Below are 19,473 nucleotides of genomic sequence, written 5' to 3'. Positions count from 1 at the left end.
ATGTAACCACTCTTTGTCTTCCAATAAATAAACAGATAGGAGCTGAGCCACAGAGTCCCCGAGGCTTCTCTTAACCCTTGAATGCACGGTGTTTTTCATAGGCTCACCAGAATGCTGAGATTTCCGCTGTGCGTGCTTAGGGAAGTTGTTTTGTTTAGACCTCACCCGACATCTTATTCTCCCAATAACTCCATACCAGGTAAATGAAGGAGAATTCACAGGACAAGATGACATTGCCCAGATTTTAAATGCCCTGAAGACCCTACTGTCGTTTAAGGTATTTGTGGAGTGGAACTTAATTTGCTTCAACTGCCTGGTTTGTTGTGACTGAAGTAGAATCTCATGGACCTGGGAAAGGAGGGCAAGATGTAGGAGGTAAATAAACAGGTTGCAGAACAAACTGTAAGCCTGATCCCTTCAGTGTTTAGAAAATCTATGAAATTATGTATCTATGTATCTATCTTGGATTTATCTATGTATTTATCATCTATCTACCTTCCTACCTATTAATCCATCTTGGTGAATGGATAGAAATGGCCAAATGGTTACCACTACCTACCCCTGGGAGCGAGAATAGAGTGTATAGAGAGCAAGGGGCAAGGAAGGACTCTCACTTTTTACTTTACATGTTTCTGTATTGTTAACATGTTACTGGGTTGTTTTGTATCAAAAGAGATTTAATAAAAATTGCCACCTGTAATCATAACTACCCCTCTGACAGTCCTCGCACAAAGTGTCCAGAAAGAGTTAACACAGAGACTTCCAGATGTTTGTAGTGAGGACAAACTCCTGATTTGGTGGTGGGGGTGGGGGAAGGGTTAGAGGTGAGAAGCAGCAGAAAGTGAGGTAGGGAGGGGAGGGAGGGCTGGCCACCCAGTTCTCACCCTAACCAATAGCACAAAAGTTCCAGGCCCAACGCCCATTTGTGCAGACTATTTCAGGAGTCAATTGCATCTAAGCCCATTGTCACTGTGACCTGTGAAAGAAGAACACTAAGAGAGGTTCCAGGTTCGTCTCCTTAGAGGCTGTTTCTCCTTTAGTTGGAAGGTAAAATCTCAAGCCTCAGCTAATCTGGTGGTGGTAACTGGGATGTATGCTTTTTTTCTCTATGGTGTATTGACTTCTTTTTCCACAGGGCAGTAAGATGCTTATGGGATAGGGCTTTATTTTTGCTAATGACAAGATTAACACTAAATTTCTAACCACATGGAATGCTTTTTCCCGGTTCTTCTTATTTGCAGAGGGCAAGACAAAGTCTGTTGAAGCTAATATTAGGGAGACTCTTGGGTAGGCTTTGCATGGAAAGGAGGCAACACATAGTCTTTGACGGTTTCACAGTTTTCATGTCATTTCCCCTTGGTTGCACTGAGAGCAGTTAAACTTTTATGGGCATTAGGGTTGCACACAGCAAATCTCACAGCAGATAAGTAGTCCATGGAACGGTCTTTGCTATTGTTATACAATGGGTTCTTGCTTTATTTTCTATCTCAGCAAAAGGTCTTAAAACTCCCCTCCTTCACAAGAAAGCATGAGAAATGTAGCAAAACGAGGCAGTTTGGGAAGACATGCCTAGTGAAATCACCCTGATGTGTAGGTCCAAATATGGCTCCCCAGAATGGTGCTCTGCTCTTAGAGTCACAGGGACCTCCTTTTCCCCGTAGGCTCCACTAGCAATGGACCCGTATGTGATTCAGATGAGCAGCAACAGCAACCTCCCCTCCGTTCTGGATGTGCACGTCAACATTGGTGGGAGAAGCTCCTTGTTGGGAAAAATGAAAGGCAGGAAGGCCAGATGGTCAGTGAAGCCTTCAGACATGTCCAACAAAACTTTCAATCCTATCCGGGCCATTGTGGACAGCATGAAGGTGAAGCCAAATCCAGACAAAACCATGATTGCTCTGTCAATTGGTGAGTTGGGGACACGCTGGTAAGGGCGACCGTTGTTGCTCTTACCCCCTTTCTCACGGCTGGTTGGAGATGAGAGTAGAGGGGGAGTCTGAGCACTGGGCATGGAAGAGTAACATCTTGGTGGCTCCTTTTTTTTCTCCCATGAAAAGGGGACCCTACTGTGTTTGGAAACCTGCCTACAGACCCTGAAATTACCCAAGCCATGAAAGATGCTCTGGACTCGGGGAAGTATAATGGCTATGCTCCCTCCATTGGTAAGTTTCTCCTGATACTCTGTCTGGTGGCTTCCAAATCTTTAGTGCTCTTCTATTAGGAATAAATTTCTAGCAGTTCTCCTTGCTTCCTTGATGCATAGTTCCTAAGGAGAGGCTAAAACAAAATGGTCATTTGGATTTGGGGAAGGAGGTCTCAGAATGCTTAAACACAGCCACCAAGGTCCAGCTTCTTTCCTGGCTTCCTTTAGCACGCTGACCCCTCCTCTCTAAGCTCCCATTCACATACTTCTTTCTCAAATAGCACTCCTCTCCTATCATTGCTAATTCTAGTAGGAAGGCCTTGAGTTCGGTTGCAGCTGCTTGTCTACTGAGCCCTGTAGGTCCTAAATTAATTTACTTACTGCACCATGTAAATAGCTTCTTGGCTTTATTTCCCCTTCTCCATACATTCGTAGGTTATTTTAACTAGGGTTCTGACCGCATTCAAATGCAGTTGTAGCTGTTTCAGATGAAAGAGATAAAAACAAACTAGAATATAAGGAAGGGGGCATCCTATTGAAGAGTAGAAGGTTGTTTCTGACAGAAAGAAATTATTCTTATTTAGGTGTTTTTAAAATACAAGTTTCAGATGTACAGCTGTATAATATGACAACTGTATACACTACAAAGTGATCACCACCCCAAGTCTGGTTACCATCCATCACCATACAGTTGACCCCTTCACCCATTTTGCCCATCCCTATTCTTACTTAGGTTTAACTGTCTCCATCTATTTAAACATTTTCACATTAAACATTTTAATAAAATCAGGGATCCTTTGACTTTATTTCAACGTGTTGCACATCTGTCTGTAATGTGCACCTAGCAACGTATTCTTTTCTTTTTTTAATTATTTTTATTTTTTTATTTGAATATAGTTGACACACAATGTTACTTTAGTTTCAGGTGTTCAACATAGTAATTCAACATCTCTGTATGTTATTGTGCTCAGCGCAAGTGTAGCTACCATCTGTCACCATACGACGCTAGTACAATATCATTGACTATATTCCCTATGCTGTGACTTTTATTCTCATGACTCACTCATTCCACAAATGGAAGCTGTATCTCCCTGTCCCGTTCACCCATTTTTGCCCTTCCTCCTACCCGTCTCCCCTGGCACCCATCAGTTTGTTCTCTGTATCTATAGGTCTGATTTTGATTTTTTTTGTTTGTTCATTTGTTTGTTTTTTAGATTTCACATGTAAGTGAATTTGTCTTTCTCAGTCTGACTTATTTCACTTAACATAATACCCTCTAGGTCCATCCATGTTGTCGCAAAGGCAAGACATAATAACATATTTTTAATGTAGAATACAAATCCAGTTTCATGCTAAAATAGAATTTTTAAAAAGATTTTATTTTTATTTATTTGACAGAGAGAGAGCTCACAAGCAGGGGAGTGGCAGGCAGAGGGAGAGGGAGAAGCAGGCTCCCCGCTGAGCAGAGAGCCCGATGTGGGACTCAATTCTCGGACCCTGGGATCATGATCTGAGCTGAAGGCAGAGGCTTAACCGACTGAGCCACCCAGGCGCCCCTCTCTGAAGTGTTTTTAAAATCCCAGGGTCCTGGGATCGAGCCCCACATCGGGCTCCCTGCTCATTGGGGAGCCTGCTTCTCCCTCTCCCACTCCCCCTGCTTGTGTTCCCTCTCTTGCTGTGTCTCTCTCTGTTAAATAAATAAATAAAATCTAAAAAAAAAACGAAACAAAAAAAAACACTTCAGAGAGATCTGAGGGACATAACTTTTAGGTTGATTGTTTATACTTTATAAAGTTTCATACAACAAAAATAAAAACAAAGTAAGACCAAAAATGAGGTTTTATCTTATTAAAACAAGTTTATAACTTTTATATCCAAAGTATTAGGGAACTGATTCAACCTGAAAAACCAGAACCAATTTTCCATGTGACAAATATTCAAAGGATATGAACATTTCATGCCAAAAGAAATACAGATCATAATATATATCTAGGAAAAAGGTCTTCCTTATGAATAATTAAGGAAGTGCTGATTTATATAACTTCAAGACTTTATCTTTATTAAGTGGAACATTATGAAATATTGCATCTGGACTTTCTGATTGAATGGAATCTTTTTGGAAAACAATTTTGCAAAACATAATTTGTATGCTACTAACTCTACTCCAAGTTTATAAGCCAACATTTGGAAATATTGTCTAAGAATAGAATTTAAAAGAAAAAAATTGTGCAAAACCACTAATAGGTATATCATATGATCTAAAAAACTTAAAAGGGACCCAATGTATTGAATGCATTGATTGTAACTTTTCAAAAAATATAGTCCCTGGAAGGAATTTAGGAATAATCTAAATCCTGTTTGTTTTTTTTTAATGAAAAATAAAACATAATCACAGTAACCAAGATGGTGCAGAGTATTTTATAGTTTGGAGAATTCTCCTTGTTATTATTCATACATTTGAGCTTTTTTTTTTTTTTAAGATTTTATTTATTTATTTGAGAGAGAGAGAGCATGAGCAGGGCAGAGGGAGAGGGAGAAGCAGGCTCCCCACTGAGCAGGGAACCCACCTTGGGGCTCGATCCCAGGACCCTGGGATCATGACCTGAGCTGAAGGCAGACGCTTAACTGACTGAGCCACCCAGCCGCCCCCACACATTTGAGCTTATTATAAAAATGTAAAACATCAAGTCAATGTCTTTTCTCTGTGGTGGCTGAGAGCTAACCTGAATAGCACGTGCTCTAAGCAGGAGCAGAAGGTAGCTGGAAGCCCTCTTAACTCTAGAGCATAGTGGTCAGCTTCTCCCTTCTACTCTTTCAGGCTACTTATCCAGTCGGGAGGAGATTGCTTCTTACTACCACCGGCCTGAGGCACCCCTGGAAGCTAAGGTAAGCCTTAGACAATGTATCAGCTCTGAAGCGGTATTGGGCAATCTGTACTTTTTTCCTTGTTTCTGTCCCACAAGGAATAAGGATTGCAGGGGGAACAAAAGGTGTGGAGAATTGCCCTTCTCATATAGTGAGGCCACTAATCCATGATTTTATATATTTTTATATATATATATATATTTAAAGATTTTATTTATTTGTTAGAGAGAACACAAGCAGGGGGAGCTGCAGAGGTAGAGGGAGAAGCAGGCTCCCCGCTGAGCAAGGATCCCGATGCAGGACTCGATCCCAGGACCCTGGCTGGGATCATGACCTGAGCTGAAGGCAGATGGTTAACTGACTGAGCCGCCCAGGCACCCCCTAATCCATGATTATATTTAATGTCATTACAGTATGATGAGGATGTTGCATACAATTTATGTGATGTCCTGTCTTAAGGAGGCTCAAAGGACTCAGAGGTCCCCCTATATTTGATTCTTTGCGAAAGATCATTAAAAAACAATAATTCATAAACACCAAATAAGTAACATTTTTTATTTTACCAGAAGGATCTTTTCTTAAATTTGCAGCTTCCCTCACTCACCTGAAGTTCACTCAGTTGGGAAGATCGAGGTACTATGGCATATCGAATCAATGGCAGTGCCAAGTGTAAATGTCCCTCTCCCTCTATTGTCTACTGTGTGTGGTTGATATTTCTTAACATAAGAGGTGCCCTCGGTCTATATTTCAGAGAAGAGTCAGGCCTCAAATTTATGGTCAAAAATAAATAAATAACCACGTGAAAAAGTCCAAGGTCAAAATGATCTCTCATGGAAGTCTGCTGAGTCACAGCTGCCATGTCCTTTTTAAAGTGATTTACTTCTTTTTTAAAAAAGATTTATTTATTTAGTTTAGAGAGAGAGAGAGAGGAAGAACAGGGAGGGGCACAGGAAGAGGGAGAGAGAGAATCTCAAGCAGATTCCCTGCTGAGCATGGAACCTGATGCGGGGCTCAACCCCATGACCCTGAGATCATGGTCAGAGCCGAAATCAGGAGCCGGATGCTTATCCGACTGAGCCACCCAGGTGCCCCAAGTAATTTATGTCTTTTAAGTAGTCAACATTTTCAACATTTAGATAATGGATATACACAAACATTAATTTCTTTCAATTTTGGCTCAGTACAGTCTTTACTACTTTACTTAGAACTTGCAAAAGTAAGTTTATCATTGCTCCCCACTCACCCATCTGATAATCTCTTTTCTCTTGTTGCTGTGGAACCCCTAACAAAGTGAGCCTTTTCTCTCTTTACAGGATGTCATTCTGACTAGTGGCTGCAGTCAGGCTATTGAACTTTGTTTAGCTGTGTTGGCCAATCCAGGACAGAACATCCTAGTTCCGAGACCTGGTTTCTCTCTCTATAGGACTTTGGCTGAATCGATGGGAATTGAGGTCAAACTCTACAATTTATTGGTAAACAACTTTTTAATTTTAGACTCAAGGGCTCAATTATTATGTCGTAATAATATATGACCATTATCTTAGCACAGAAAGATCCGGAAGTGGGTGGTGGAGGCCACAAACACATTTTATTATTTAGAAGACACTGTTAGGTGAGTGTTCCCCCTGAATTTTTCAGAATCATCTTAGTCTCACCCTTTCTTCCTCCCCAGCCAGAGAAGTCTTGGGAAATTGACTTGAAACAACTGGAATCTCTGATTGATGAAAAGACAGCTTGTCTCATTGTTAATAATCCATCAAACCCCTGTGGGTCAGTGTTCAGTAAAAGTCATCTCCAGAAAATTCTGGCTGGTAAGTCCATCAGACTTCATTTGACAGGAGCAGATATGGGGATGGAATCCTTTATCTGTTTCCTGGAATGAGAAAAGAGTCAGTTCCAAGCTGAGAATGGAAATGGGGGAACTCCACGGGGGTCTCCAGTGAATAGTGTGCCACGGGAACGGTAGGACTTGCCTGCAAGACGAAAAAGGCAACACTTGCCTCTGCACCATTTCCATATGTGGAAGAGAGGGTTTGAAATATCCAGTTGATTAAATGGCAGATTTGTACCCTGGAAGGGTATAAGAAGAATATATAGTTCTTAAAGAGGAAAACAAAACACACAAACATGAAATGCAAAGTAAAATAAGTCCAGGTGAATATTAATTGCTAAGGCAATTCACATTAAAAATGATTTGAGTCTGTTTCTCTTATTTTCAGTGGCTGCAAGGCAGTGCGTCCCCATCTTGGCTGATGAGATCTATGGAGACATGGTAAGTCTTGGGCAGGATATATCACTATAATAATCTCATATCCAAATTATTTCATGGGACCTTTAGAGGTGGCATCTAGAATAACCAGAAGTAATTCCTAATCATTTCAGTACAGCAAATCAGTATCCCTGCACTCTAAATAAATAGATCGGGGTGCCTGGATGGCTCAGTCGGTTAAGCATCCAACTCTTGATTTTAGCTCAGTCATGATCTCAGGGTTGTGAGATTGAGTCCCGTGTCAGGCTTTGCACTGAGTGTGGAGCCTGCTTAAGATTCTCTCTCTCCCTCTCCCTTTCCCCCTCATCCCCCCACCTTAAAAAAACATACATATAGATCTACGACACCTTAGCCAGTTTTCCAAAGTCCAAAAAGCTATGAAAATCTGAAGATTTTTGAAATTCATTTGGTGGAAAAACCTGACTTGACCTGATACAAAGATATTTGTAGATTTTTTTATATATCTCACTTACAGATCTATATATTTGTCAAAAATGTAAGGAAAGGGACAGAAATGTTAATATGCTTGATTAGGAGTGCTGTCCCAGACTGCCTTGGTGTTAGGTAATGTATGATACATGTGCTACATAACTTCTCCAAAATCCAAACAGTTCTGCATTCTGCAACATTTACATACGGGCCTAGGAATTTCAGACAAAGGGTTGTGGGCTCCTATTTTATTTTTAGATCTCTAATTCCAACAGACATTCATTCCCTAGAGCGAGCTTCATTGGGTTATACATATTCCTAGGCTAGAATCAGTGTCCTCATTGTAGGCTTCCTTTAATCCAGACCAGACACCAGATTAAATATCTTGAGATAGTCTCCTTTGAAGCCTCTTGGGCTCCCAATTATGCTTTGGGGTAGGATGAGCCCAGAAATCCAAGGCCCTGTCCCTAGTTATACAAGGTAAAGGGTGGGAGACGGGATTTGGAGGAAAATAAGCCAGAAGACAACTCTAACAAGCATCTCCTCTCCTCAGGTGTTTTCGGATTCCAAATTTGAGCCTCTGGCCACCCTCAGCAGCAACGTCCCCATCCTGTCCTGTGGAGGGCTGGCCAAGCGCTGGCTGGTTCCTGGCTGGAGGTTGGGCTGGATCCTCATCCATGATCGAAGAGACATTTTTGGCAACGAGGTAAGAACAATGTGGTGAAATGGTATGTCTAATTTAGTATACATACATGTATTTACTTTGCATGCACAGTGGTTGGGAGGTGATTTTTGCTGTAGTGTTGTTTTTTCCTTCTTCTTGGCCCTGTAGTTTCTGGGTGCCTGGAAAGATGCCCGTAAGATGGTACTAGTTATTCCTCTCCAAAACTCAGTTTTCCTGTACCTGGCTCTGTGAAGAAGTTCCATCTGCTTCTGATTTTAGGACCGCAAAAAAAGGAAACAGTAGCTCTAATGACACCTGACATTGTTTGCAGGCTTACGATGTGCCAGCGTTCAAAATACGTTATTTTAACTTAATCCTCCCGGGGCGCCTGGGTGGCTCAGTTGGTTAAGCGACTGCCTTCGGCTCAGGTCATGATCTCAGGGTCCTGGGATCGAGCCCCGCATCGGGCTCCCTGCTCGGCGGGAAGCCTGCTTCTCCCTCTCCCACTCCCCCTGTTTGTGTTCCCTCTCTCGCTGTCTCTCTCTGTCAAATAAATAAATAAAATCTTTAAAAAAAAAACAACTTAATCCTCCCAACAACCCAATGAGGCCAGGATTAGTATTATCTACATTTTTCGGGTGAGACACATGAGGCACTAAGATGTTGTATAATTTGCCCAGAGTCACACAGGAGGCGTGTGACAGAGCTGGGCTGAAACCCAAGCGGTCTGATCCAAGAACGCCACTAGGCATCATCACTTCCCCAGAGATTAAAAACCTGATGAAAAGAATGGTCAGAACAAGAATCCCCAAAGCTGGAACACTTAAGGAAGGCTAAGTAATATGTTTGCCGGGGCACTTTAGATCCGAGATGGGCTGGTGAAGCTGAGTCAGCGGATCCTGGGGCCCTGCACCATCGTCCAGGGAGCTCTGAAAAGCATCCTGCATCGCACCCCTCAGGAGTTCTACCACAACACTCTGAGCTTCCTGAAGGTAAGGGCAGCCCATGGCCTTCCACTCTGGCAGTCAGGGAAAGCCACCAGGGGAATTAGGAATAATGGGTCCTCATTTCTGGAGCAATGTCCCATTACAGGGCTTCCAAATCAGGAGGTGGCATTAGTGTAACCATCCACCCTGACATTTATCTCATTTCTGGCACTTCACTCGGCTCCGGGCCAAAAGCTTCCAGTGATTGGACTTTTTCTTGTTGACTCCTTATGCCAGCAGAACAAACGTAGGTTCCCTGCCTTCGGTGTGGGCTCTACTTTTAATGACTTGCTTTTCTTTCACTTAAATTTTGATCCTTGACATCTTTCTTCCTCCTCTTATAGTCCAATGCTGATCTTTGCTATGGGGCATTGGCTGCCATCCCTGGACTCCAGCCAGTCCGTCCTTCCGGGGCCATGTACCTCATGGTAAGTGTGTGGGTGGCAGGCATTTGCTGTAGGGCAAGCAGAAGCCAGTCTGCAGCACTCACAGAGACAACCAACTAAGCTTCTGGGCCAGTCATTTTAGGAATCCCCTTGTTCTGAATTGCCCCAATAACATGATTTAACCTCAGTGTTAAAAAAACAAAAACAAAAACACCTTTTAAAATGACTTAATTTCTCGATTCAGAAAATCGTTTTATGTATAGATACAGGGAAGATAGACACAAATAAGAGGCTTTCCACACCATTGTACTTCTCAACTAGGATTGATACTGGTTCCCTAGGGGTGTTTGGGAATATATGGGAATTTTGTTTGTTTGCAGAATGACTTGGGGCAGGTGTGGGGGGATGCTCTTGGCATTTTGTGGACTGGGGATACTAAATCTCTTGCAATGGGTGGGATTGTTCCATGCAATCAAGAATTTCCTGGCCCATAATGCTTATATTGCCTTTTTAGAGAAACACTGGCATTCTGTTTGCAGCTCTCATTTATCATCGTCTAGGAAGGAACGCTTCAAAAAACTAAAATATTCATATAAATATATCCTCTCTTCCCTATGAAAAATTCCATGAGCTCCTAAGTGTGAGAACTCTTAGTTATCAGTAGTAGAGTTCCAAGATATTTTGTAGAGCCGCCCTACCTTAATTTCTAGCATAGGGAGTTGGCCTGTTTTCCCTCCTTCTGATAAGTTTGCCTCTCCCTGTTATTGGTATAGGTTGGAATTGAGATGGAACATTTCCCAGAATTTGAGAATGATGTGGAGTTCACGGAGCGGTTAGTTGCTGAGCAATCAGTCCACTGCCTCCCAGCAACGGTGAGTGCTTATGTCTCTCTCAGGACGTTCTCAACTGTTTCTAGAGCCTTAGGAGCTCTCCCTGAGTTGGTCCTTAACCTGATTTTTTCCTCCCCCAACAAAGTGTATTCTCATTTGATAAAATTTAAACTGATGTGTCTCATGGCCTTGATTTAAAATTTGTTTCTCCCCCATCATTATCCCATTGTACTGGGAAGAAAAGTTGTGGCTGAACATTTTAGGTGAGGGGAAATAAGCTTGTCCCACAAGTCCCTTTTAAGATGAATTAACTGTTACTAGACTTAGCACCCCAGTGATGGTGTCAACTCAGAGAAGAAGCAGAGCTAAAATAAAACAAAAATATTTATTTGGTGTCTCAGAATTGCAATTTGGGGAACACAGATTTAGGCAGCAACCCAAATAGTATCCTCCCACTCCCTACCCTTCCCCTCCCCCCCAGAACAAAAGTCAAGGGTTTTTAAAGACAAAAGGGAATGCTTGTATATATTGTTTATAAAGAATTTTAGTTGATTGGTGGCAGAAAACTAATCTTGGCTGAATATAATTGGTTACTAAGGCTATCACTGAGCAAAGACTCTTACTATAGCAAGTTGCAGTAAGGAATAACTAAGGACTCTGGCTGAGTCCTTTTAAGATTCGTGGTTTAGCCCAGTTCAAAAATTCACGGATTCACCGGTGAAGAGGTGCATAAGGTCCATCTCCTTAATGACCTCCTGGGTCCATTTTAAAACCCCCTGACATAAGTGACCCCATTTCATTTCACCTTCCACAGTAGAACTGAGCGAACTGATAGCTCTGAGTAAATGACATCACTGCTTCTTGCTGATCGGGACCCTGGTCATTTTAGGGTGGTTTAGTACCAGATTCAACTGCTACAAAAATAACAGGTGCTTATTTTTGCAGTGCTTCGAGTACCCGAATTTCTTCCGAGTGGTAATCACGGTCCCCAAAGTGATGATGCTGGAGGCCTGTAGCCGGATCCAGGAGTTCTGTGAGCTGCACTACCATTGTGCTGAAGGGAGCCAGGAGGAGTGTGACAAATAGGCCCAGGTCCATTCTCTTGAGCATGTGTCCCATCCGGGGAGGGCTGGACTGGGCCTTGCTGTTCCTCAAGAGGAATCAGGTGCCCCTACTGGGAGAGGGGCCTCAAAAGCATGTCAAGGGTTCAGAATTGCTCCTGCTTTCCCCCAACTATGTCCACATACACACTCTGCATCCCAGATTCTCCTCTCACTCTGCTCTGCTGGAGTGACTCACTAATTCATGAATCCGCCCCCTCCTATATGACTTCCTCCTTTTTTCCTGAGAGTACGAGGTGAGCAAAATTTACCAGAAAGTGGTAGAGACAAGAAAAGTAAAAGCTCATGATGAGAGAAACAAAAGATTGAGAGAATTTGTGCCCCCAAACATTTCCTCATACTGTAAGTAAGAGTACACTCTCTCCAGTCAGGTCTGAGGCCCAACTCTGTTACTGCTTCACTTCAGGTATACCTCGCTTTATGCAATAGAACTATAACGAAAGAAGTTGGGGACACATATATTTGGTTTATTATATTTTAAACACATTAGGAAAATTTGCTAATTTGAAGGATCCCTTACAGAAACCTTCTTGTTGATTTTTTTAAAAAGAATTATTGATTGTACAGGGCGCCTGGCTGGCTCAGTTGGTAGAGCATGTGACTCTTGATCTTGGGGTCATGAGTTTGAGCCCCACACTGGGTACAGAGATACATACACACATAAATAAATAGAATTACTGATTGTAAAGGTGATCAATGGACTTTCTAAATTTAGATATGTGTACATCAGGGTTTCTTAAAATGAGGGCACATCTGTAACTTTAAAGAAAAAAAAAAGGAGGAATCATAGGACCTTCCAGAAATACTGTGGTGTAAGGGCCAGAAATATCCTCACTTATCATTTTTGTGGAATCATTGCTTTTGCTGTAAGGTTGATATTGATTTATTGATATATATATTATATTATCTTTTCATATGTTTTCTAAGGAACATTTATATTGACAAGATCCTTTATTTTGCCAAGGGCATAAATTATTGTTTTTCTTCTTTTTTTAAAAAAAAATAAATTTTACTAAGTATGCTCTTTTGTAATGTGGTTTTTCTCCTCTGTGGGGAATTCTTATTTCTATTGAACAGCAATTCTTATTGCTGTTCATTGTTTAGTCTGATTGATGCATTACCGACTAGGCTTCATTTATTTCTTTGTCCATGTACTGACATTTGGAGTTACTTAAGAAATACTATTCCTAAAACATCTTATTTGGGAGTTCAACTTCTGGCTTCCTACTTACAAACAAGGCAAACTAAGAAGCAACATTACAAACCTCTGGCATTTGACTTCACACTTTACACTTTTTGGGACTCCCCATCTCTGGTCCCAAATTCCTATGCTCTAGATCCACTAACCACTCAGTGGTGAATGAAACTGAAGGGGTTCAGTTGACCCAGGGAATGAGAGATATCAGACATCTTTCATTATGGGCCTTTTGCCTACAAATCCTCTTAGGCCCAGCTGACTAGTTTTTTCCTCAAGACTTCTCTTAGAGGAGGAAGCATGAAGTTATCTTGCAAGGTTGGGGGCGGGAGTATACTATAATCAGTCTGGAGATTACTCACTAAAAGAAATTTTCCTCATCTAGAAGAGGAACTTCAGGTCTCAACCCTGGCAGTCACACCCAGTTAATTTCCTTTACAAAAATAAATATCAAATATCCATATTTAGTGAGTTCCCACTAAAATTTACCTTTTAATTTTCTTTGGCAAATCCAAAGGGAACATACAACAATTGAGATGATAAAGATTTGTTTCCTGTATGCCACCAATGCCAATAATTTTCTGAAAGTGCCTGGTTCTCTTTTCCTATACCCCCCTGACCCCAACCCCCAAAAGATCTCTGTCCAGAACTATACAGGAAGACTTGGTGGTTTACACAAGACGTTTTATCTTAACATGTGCATATAATTCTATCCAGTTTACTGAATTCTACTCAGACTTCTTAAACTTCCGAATTTCGTGTCTACATTTTGATAAGGGGATCAAGGAAATAACTCAAACATTAAAAAAAATAATACATGCACACTGGGCAAATTTCAAAGGATGCAAACGAACAAAAAACAAAAACATTCCTCATGCCCGTGTCCTTCAGCCACCCAGTCCTTTGTCCCCTGAGGTAATCAGTTAGCAGTTGCTGGTCCATTCTTTGAAATTATTCTGTGAATACGTAAACGTGTGTGTGTATTAAGTTTTCCTTTTTTCTTTCCTTTCTTCAAAGTAACTATTACTCAACTTTATAATTCAGCTTCCTATGGAAGACAAACAAGGGATATTTCTGAGGTGTCCATCACCTCCCGGGCGTTCCTAGATAAACAGAACTCCTGGGCGGGTCTGCTTCCAAACGAGATTAAAATTCCCCCAGGGATAGCTTCCAGATGCTTCTCGGACAGCAGCGGCAGGAGAGAGGGTGCAGTCCGAGCGTCTCAAAAAACAATGCGTTAAAAAAAGTCTGTGAACGCACCTTTCTTTCTAGGCCAGAGCACCGCCTATCGGGTAACTGGCAAGTACCACACAGCTGATGCCACATCGTATCCCACCCCAGTCCCTAAGGAGCCAACAACACCTGACAGGGGGCGGCAGTGGAATCGCGTGAGGAGAAACTACGGCTGCGCAGGCGCTGATGCGAGTGCGGGGCGCCCTGCAGCTCAGGGAGCGTGCGCCACCACGGGCGCCGAAGCGCTGCTCAGGGCGCAGCCGCAGAACCTGAGCAGACGGCGAGGGTCGATCTCTTTAGCAGGTGCTGGGTTTTTCTCAGTTGGGCGTTTCGGTTTTGTTTCCTCCTCCAGCTTTCCTCGGACCCGCGTCCTGTGGAGAGATTCTCTTCCTCGTTTGCTCCCTGTCTGGGCTACATCTGGCAGGACGCTTCCCGGAAGTTGACACATGCCTAGGTAATGTAAACACCTGTCAAATAAGTGAACTGTGCATTTTCCTTTTCCGATGAGTTGACACATGCCTAGGTAATGTAAACACCTGTTAAATAAATGAACTGTGCATTTTCCTTTTCCGATGAGTTGACACATGCCTAGGTAATGTAAACACCTGTCAAATAAGTGAACTGTGCATTTTCCTTTTCCGATGAGTTGACACATGCCTAGGTAATGTAAACACCTGTTAAATAAATGAACTGTGCATTTTCCTTTTCCGATGAGTTGACACATGCCTAGGTAATGTAAACACCTGTCAAATAAGTGAACTGTGCATTTTCCTTTTCCGATGAGTTGACACATGCCTAGGTAATGTAAACACCTGTCAAATAAGTGAACTGTGCATTTTCCTTTCCGATGAGTTGTGACACAGAAGCAGAAATTGCCCGTAGCTGTTGTTAGCTGACAATTGTGTGGTCCCTGGAACTTTTCTCCAAAGAATTGTGCCCTTCATGGTCCCGAGTACTCGGCGTTTATGTTCGAATCTCTCCTCAGGCAGAAAAAATGAATCCACCGCTATGCTCCACACACTCCGCACATTACTACCAGGAGGGGCTGTGTTTTAAGTACCCTAGAGGTTGAATTATTGAGTCCGTAGAAGACTGAATTCCCGGTACATCTTATTCATACTCCTTTATTTTAAACAATTTGCCTGTATTTACAAACAAGTTTCATAGGGTTTTCTAGAACCTGCAAATCCGGATGATTTCCATGGGTCACATTGTTACAGAGCACCTTCCAAAGAGGCAGTCACTTTCCGACATTACAATTGAGGTATATTATGTAGTAGGTGATGCCATTTCTGCAAAGGAAACAATGAGATGAACCACCAAGTGTGTCTTAATTTTTGTCAATGTTTCGAGCATGGAAAAGAATTCTTGCTCTTTGAGACATTTACTCATTTGGTAACTGAAATGCAAAGGACATCATGGAATTCAAAGTACATTATGCCCCATTTAAAAAATAAAGCCACAGGAGTTCTTCGGCAGCACGTATACTAAAATTTGAACAATACAGAGAAGATGGGCGTGGTGCTAGCACTTTAAAATTGAAGAGCACATTAAAAGGCTTATACACCATGACCAAGTGGGCTTTATTCCAGGAATCCAAGAATGGTTCAACATAGGAAAACTAATCAATGTAATACACAACCACAACAAAATGAAGGGTGAAACAACACGATCATCTCTATCGATGCAGACAAAGCATTTGACAAGATTCTACACTCTCATGATAAAAACACTCAAGCTAGAAATAGAAGGAAATGACATCAACATAATAAAGAACATCCATGAAAATCCCATGGCTAACATCATACTAGTGAAAGGCTGAAAGCTTTTCCAAGGATGCCCACTCTCTCTAGTTCTACAGTTCTATTCAACCTTATGTTGGAAGTCCTAGCAGATAGGCAAGAAAAAGAAATAAAAGGCATCCAAATTAGAAAGGAAGCAGTAAAATTATCTCTATTATTAAATGACATCATCTTATAGGTAGAAAACCCTAATATTCCATAAGAAAACTACTAGAGAAAAAAACCTACTAGAACATAACTATACTTCAATAAAAAAATAAAAATTAAAAAAGCAAAAATTAAGAAATACCTATTACAACTAACAATGGAATTCAGCAAAGTTGCAGGATACAAAATCAATGCACAAAAATCAGTTGTGTTTCTATACACTAACAACAATAGCATCAAAAAGAATAAAATACTTGGGAATAAACCTAACCAAGGAGATGAGAGGTGAAATGATGCTCAACATCACTAATCATCAGAGAAATGCAAAACAAAACCACCATGAGATATCACCTCATGTCCATTAGGATGATTACAAAGAAAAAAGAAAGGGAGGGAGGGAGGATGGAAAGGACGGAGGGAAGGGAGAAAGAAAGGAAAAGAAAAGAAAAAAGAAGTGCTGGAAAGGACGTGAAGAAATTGGAATCATTGTTCACTGTTGGTGAGAATGTAAAATGGTGCATCCACAATGGAAAACATGGCAGTTCCTCAAAAAATTAAAAATTGAACTACCATTTAATCCAACAATACTACTTGTGGGCATATATCCACAAGAATTGAAAGCAGGGGTCAAAGAGATATTTGTAAATCTATGTTCATAGCAGCATTATTCACAAGAGTCAAGGGGTAGAAGCAATCCAGATGTTCACTGAGGGATAATGGTTAAACAAAATAGAACAGAATACTATTCAGGCTTAAAAAGGAAGGAAATGCTATAATATGGATAAACCTTGAGAATATTATGTTAAATGAAATAAGCCAGTCACAAAATGACAAATAATGTATGATTCCACTTCTATGAGGTATCTACAGTAGTCAGGTTCATAGAAACAGAAAGTATAATGGTGGTTACCAGGCATTGGGGGAGGGGGAAAAGGGGATTTCTTGTTTAGTGGGTATAGAGTTTCCTATTTGCAAGATGAAAAAGTTCTGGAGATTTGTTTTACAACAATGTGAATATACTGAAAATTACTGAACTGTACACTTACACTTAGAAATGGTTAAGATGTTAAATTTTATGCTATGTTTCCTTTCTATTGAATGAAAAATAGCAGATCCTAAGAGTTCTCATCACAAGGAAAGAAAACATTTTTTTTTCTTTTTTGGTGTATCTATATAAGATGATGGATGTTAACTAAACTTACTGTACAAATCATTTCACAATATATATGTCAAGTTGTTATGATGTATCCCTTAAATTATATAGTGCTGTATGTCAATAATATCTCAATAAAACTGGAAAAAATTGAAAGCCACAAAAATGTGAGCTTCACGAGGGCAAGGACTTTTTTGTCTGTTTTATTTTCTTGTATATGCTCAGTGCCCAGAACAGCCTCTGGCACATAATAGGTTCTCAAACCATATTGGATGAATGAGTGAGTGAATGAGAAAATACAAAGACTAATGTATTGCCATTACTTTTTATCTTTTGGTTAAGTGAACTACAGCAAGGAGATATTGAGTTTAACTGAAGATATTACTAGTGTAGAAGGAAGACCCAGAGACGAAGATACTTAGAAAGTTTACTTTCAAAGAGGTGCAAGGAAATGGTCAATAAGCACTTGAAAAGTTGTTCAACATCATTAGCCATTAGGAAAATGCAAATCCAAATCACAATGGGATATTGCTTCACACTCACTATGATGGCTATTTACTTTTTTTTTTTAACATTTTTTTTTTCCTTTTAAGTAATTTCTGTGCCCGGGGTACAAACTCATGATCATGAGATTAAGAGTTGCTTGCTCTACCAACTGAGCCAGCCAGGTGCCCATGATGATGGCTATAATTAAGAAAATAGACAAGTGTTGTAAGGATGTGGAGAAATTGGAATATTTATCCACTGCTGGTAGGAATATAAAATGTTCAGCCACTTCGGAAAGCAGTTTGATAGTTTCTCAAAAGGTTAAACATGTAGTTACCATATGACCTATCACTTCTACTCCTAGAGCAAATAAAACAAGAGAAATGAAAACTATGTCCACATAAAACTTTTATAAGAATGTCCATAGCAGCATTACTCATAATAGCTAAAAGATAGCAACATCCCAAATATCCATCAGCTGATGAATGGCTAAAGTGTGATATAGCCATGCCATGGAATATTATTTGGCAGTAAAAAGGAAGTACTGATGCATGCTACAATGAGCTTTGAAAATACTATGCTAAGTGAAAGAATCCAGTCAAAAAAACTATATATTTTGTGTGATTCCATATATGTCAAACGTCCAGAATAGGCAAATTCATAGAGATAGAAAATAAATTAGTGATTGCCTGGAGTTGAGGGTGAGGGTATATTTGGGGGGTGGAAGGTGGAGAGTGACTGATTACACGTACAAGATTTTTGGGGGGAGGTGATGAAAATGTTCTCAAATTTATTCTTTTGATAGTTGCACAACTTTGAATATACTAAAAACCATTAAATTTTACACTTAAGTGGGTGAATTTTATAGTATGTGAATTCTATTTCAGTACGCTGTTTTTCTTTTTTAAAGGTACAAAGGAGTCAGATTTCAGGAAGATCAAGTCAAATATTTGTTTGGCATTTAAAGGAATTTCAGGTTTTTAAAAGAAAGGTAAGAAGCCCATAAAATTACCAGTTTCATTTATCTGTTCATGGTGGAAAATAGTAACTTTTTCTCATATTAGCCATATTCACAAAGATTGTGATATTATTTTAGACATTAGTATTCTAAAAGGGATGACACCATTTTTTATTAGGGAGTCCACACTAGATATTACTTAGTTTTAAATTTTTTCTTGGGAGATGGAACTAGTGAGGTGACTTCATCATTGCTGATTCATCTCAGGGTACAAAGTGTTTTTCCTGATTCTGCCATTTTATAATAGAAGCAGAAAAGCATCAGTTGGGCCTCCACACTGGGAAGAATAAGAAATTTCTAGCGTAACTTACATGCTATACTAGTGCTCTTTAAGCATTTTTGTTCATGTGTTCTCTAAATAATTTTGAATTTTGACCTTGAAATTTTTAAACATATATAAAGTAGAAACAAGAGTATAATCAACACCCATATACCCATCATCCATTATCAAGACTTTTCCATATCTTTTTCTTTCCTGCTTGTTTTCTTTGTTAAAGGATTATAAAGTAAATCCTAGGCATGTGTCATTTTCCCTCATACACCCAGTATACATCTCTAAAAACCTGATTGCTTAATCACAGTGCCACATTGCACCAAATAATCAGATCTCTTCAGTTATCTTCAAAATGTCTTTTATAGTTGGTTCATTCAAATTAGGATCCAAACAAGGTTCAAATATTACTTTTAGCTTTATTTTTTATTTTTTAAAAATTTTTAAAAGATTTTATTTATTTGAGAGAGAGAGA

The 19,473-nt window shown here is 40.3% G+C and overlaps 2 protein-coding genes across 4 annotated transcripts in view; both read left to right on the top strand.

Annotated features, from left to right (window-relative positions):
- The first annotated feature begins 931 nt into the window (after positions 1-931).
- On the top strand, positions 932-12,714 carry TAT (tyrosine aminotransferase). 2 transcript variants are annotated; one of them, XM_036068657.2, is made up of 12 exons: positions 932-1,047; positions 1,662-1,908; positions 2,058-2,162; positions 4,962-5,029; positions 6,322-6,480; positions 6,681-6,819; positions 7,228-7,280; positions 8,260-8,412; positions 9,234-9,362; positions 9,701-9,784; positions 10,516-10,614; positions 11,518-12,714. In XM_036068657.2, exons 2-12 carry the CDS (start codon positions 1,674-1,676, stop codon positions 11,656-11,658), a joined length of 1,365 nt encoding a protein of 454 aa, XP_035924550.1. In that variant the 5' UTR covers positions 932-1,047; positions 1,662-1,673; the 3' UTR covers positions 11,659-12,714. The 2 variants fall into 2 exon arrangements, with proteins under 2 accessions (XP_035924550.1, XP_035924551.1); XM_036068658.2 differs by having other exon boundaries at positions 970-1,008.
- A 108-nt stretch (positions 12,715-12,822) lies between these two features.
- The window catches only part of LOC118524070 (uncharacterized), a 112,926-nt gene continuing 106,275 nt past the window's right edge, over positions 12,823-19,473 (top strand). For both annotated transcript variants that reach the window (XM_078062721.1, XM_078062720.1), the window contains exons 1-2: positions 12,823-14,575; positions 18,620-18,700. The gene's annotated coding sequence lies outside the window, so the exon portion shown is untranslated. The remainder of the gene's footprint in view (positions 14,576-18,619; positions 18,701-19,473) is intronic.

This window comes from Halichoerus grypus, chromosome 15 (assembly GCF_964656455.1).
Source record: "Halichoerus grypus chromosome 15, mHalGry1.hap1.1, whole genome shotgun sequence".
Taxonomy (NCBI): domain Eukaryota; kingdom Metazoa; phylum Chordata; class Mammalia; order Carnivora; family Phocidae; genus Halichoerus; species Halichoerus grypus.
The sequence above is the reverse complement of the archived record's forward strand: the minus strand, read 5'-3'. Positions and strand labels throughout refer to the sequence as shown.

What these genes read in the sequence shown, in the direction of transcription:
- TAT (XM_036068657.2), top strand. Translation starts at nt 1,674, where the DNA reads ATGGACCCGTATGTGATTCAGATGAGCAGCAACAGCAACCTCCCCTCC. An exon ending in CCGGGGCCATGTACCTCATG is followed by an intron (nt 9,785 to 10,515) that starts GTAAGTGTGTGG and finishes TTATTGGTATAG; the next exon opens with GTTGGAATTGAGATGGAACA. An exon ending in TCCACTGCCTCCCAGCAACG is followed by an intron (nt 10,615 to 11,517) that starts GTGAGTGCTTAT and finishes TTATTTTTGCAG; the next exon opens with TGCTTCGAGTACCCGAATTT.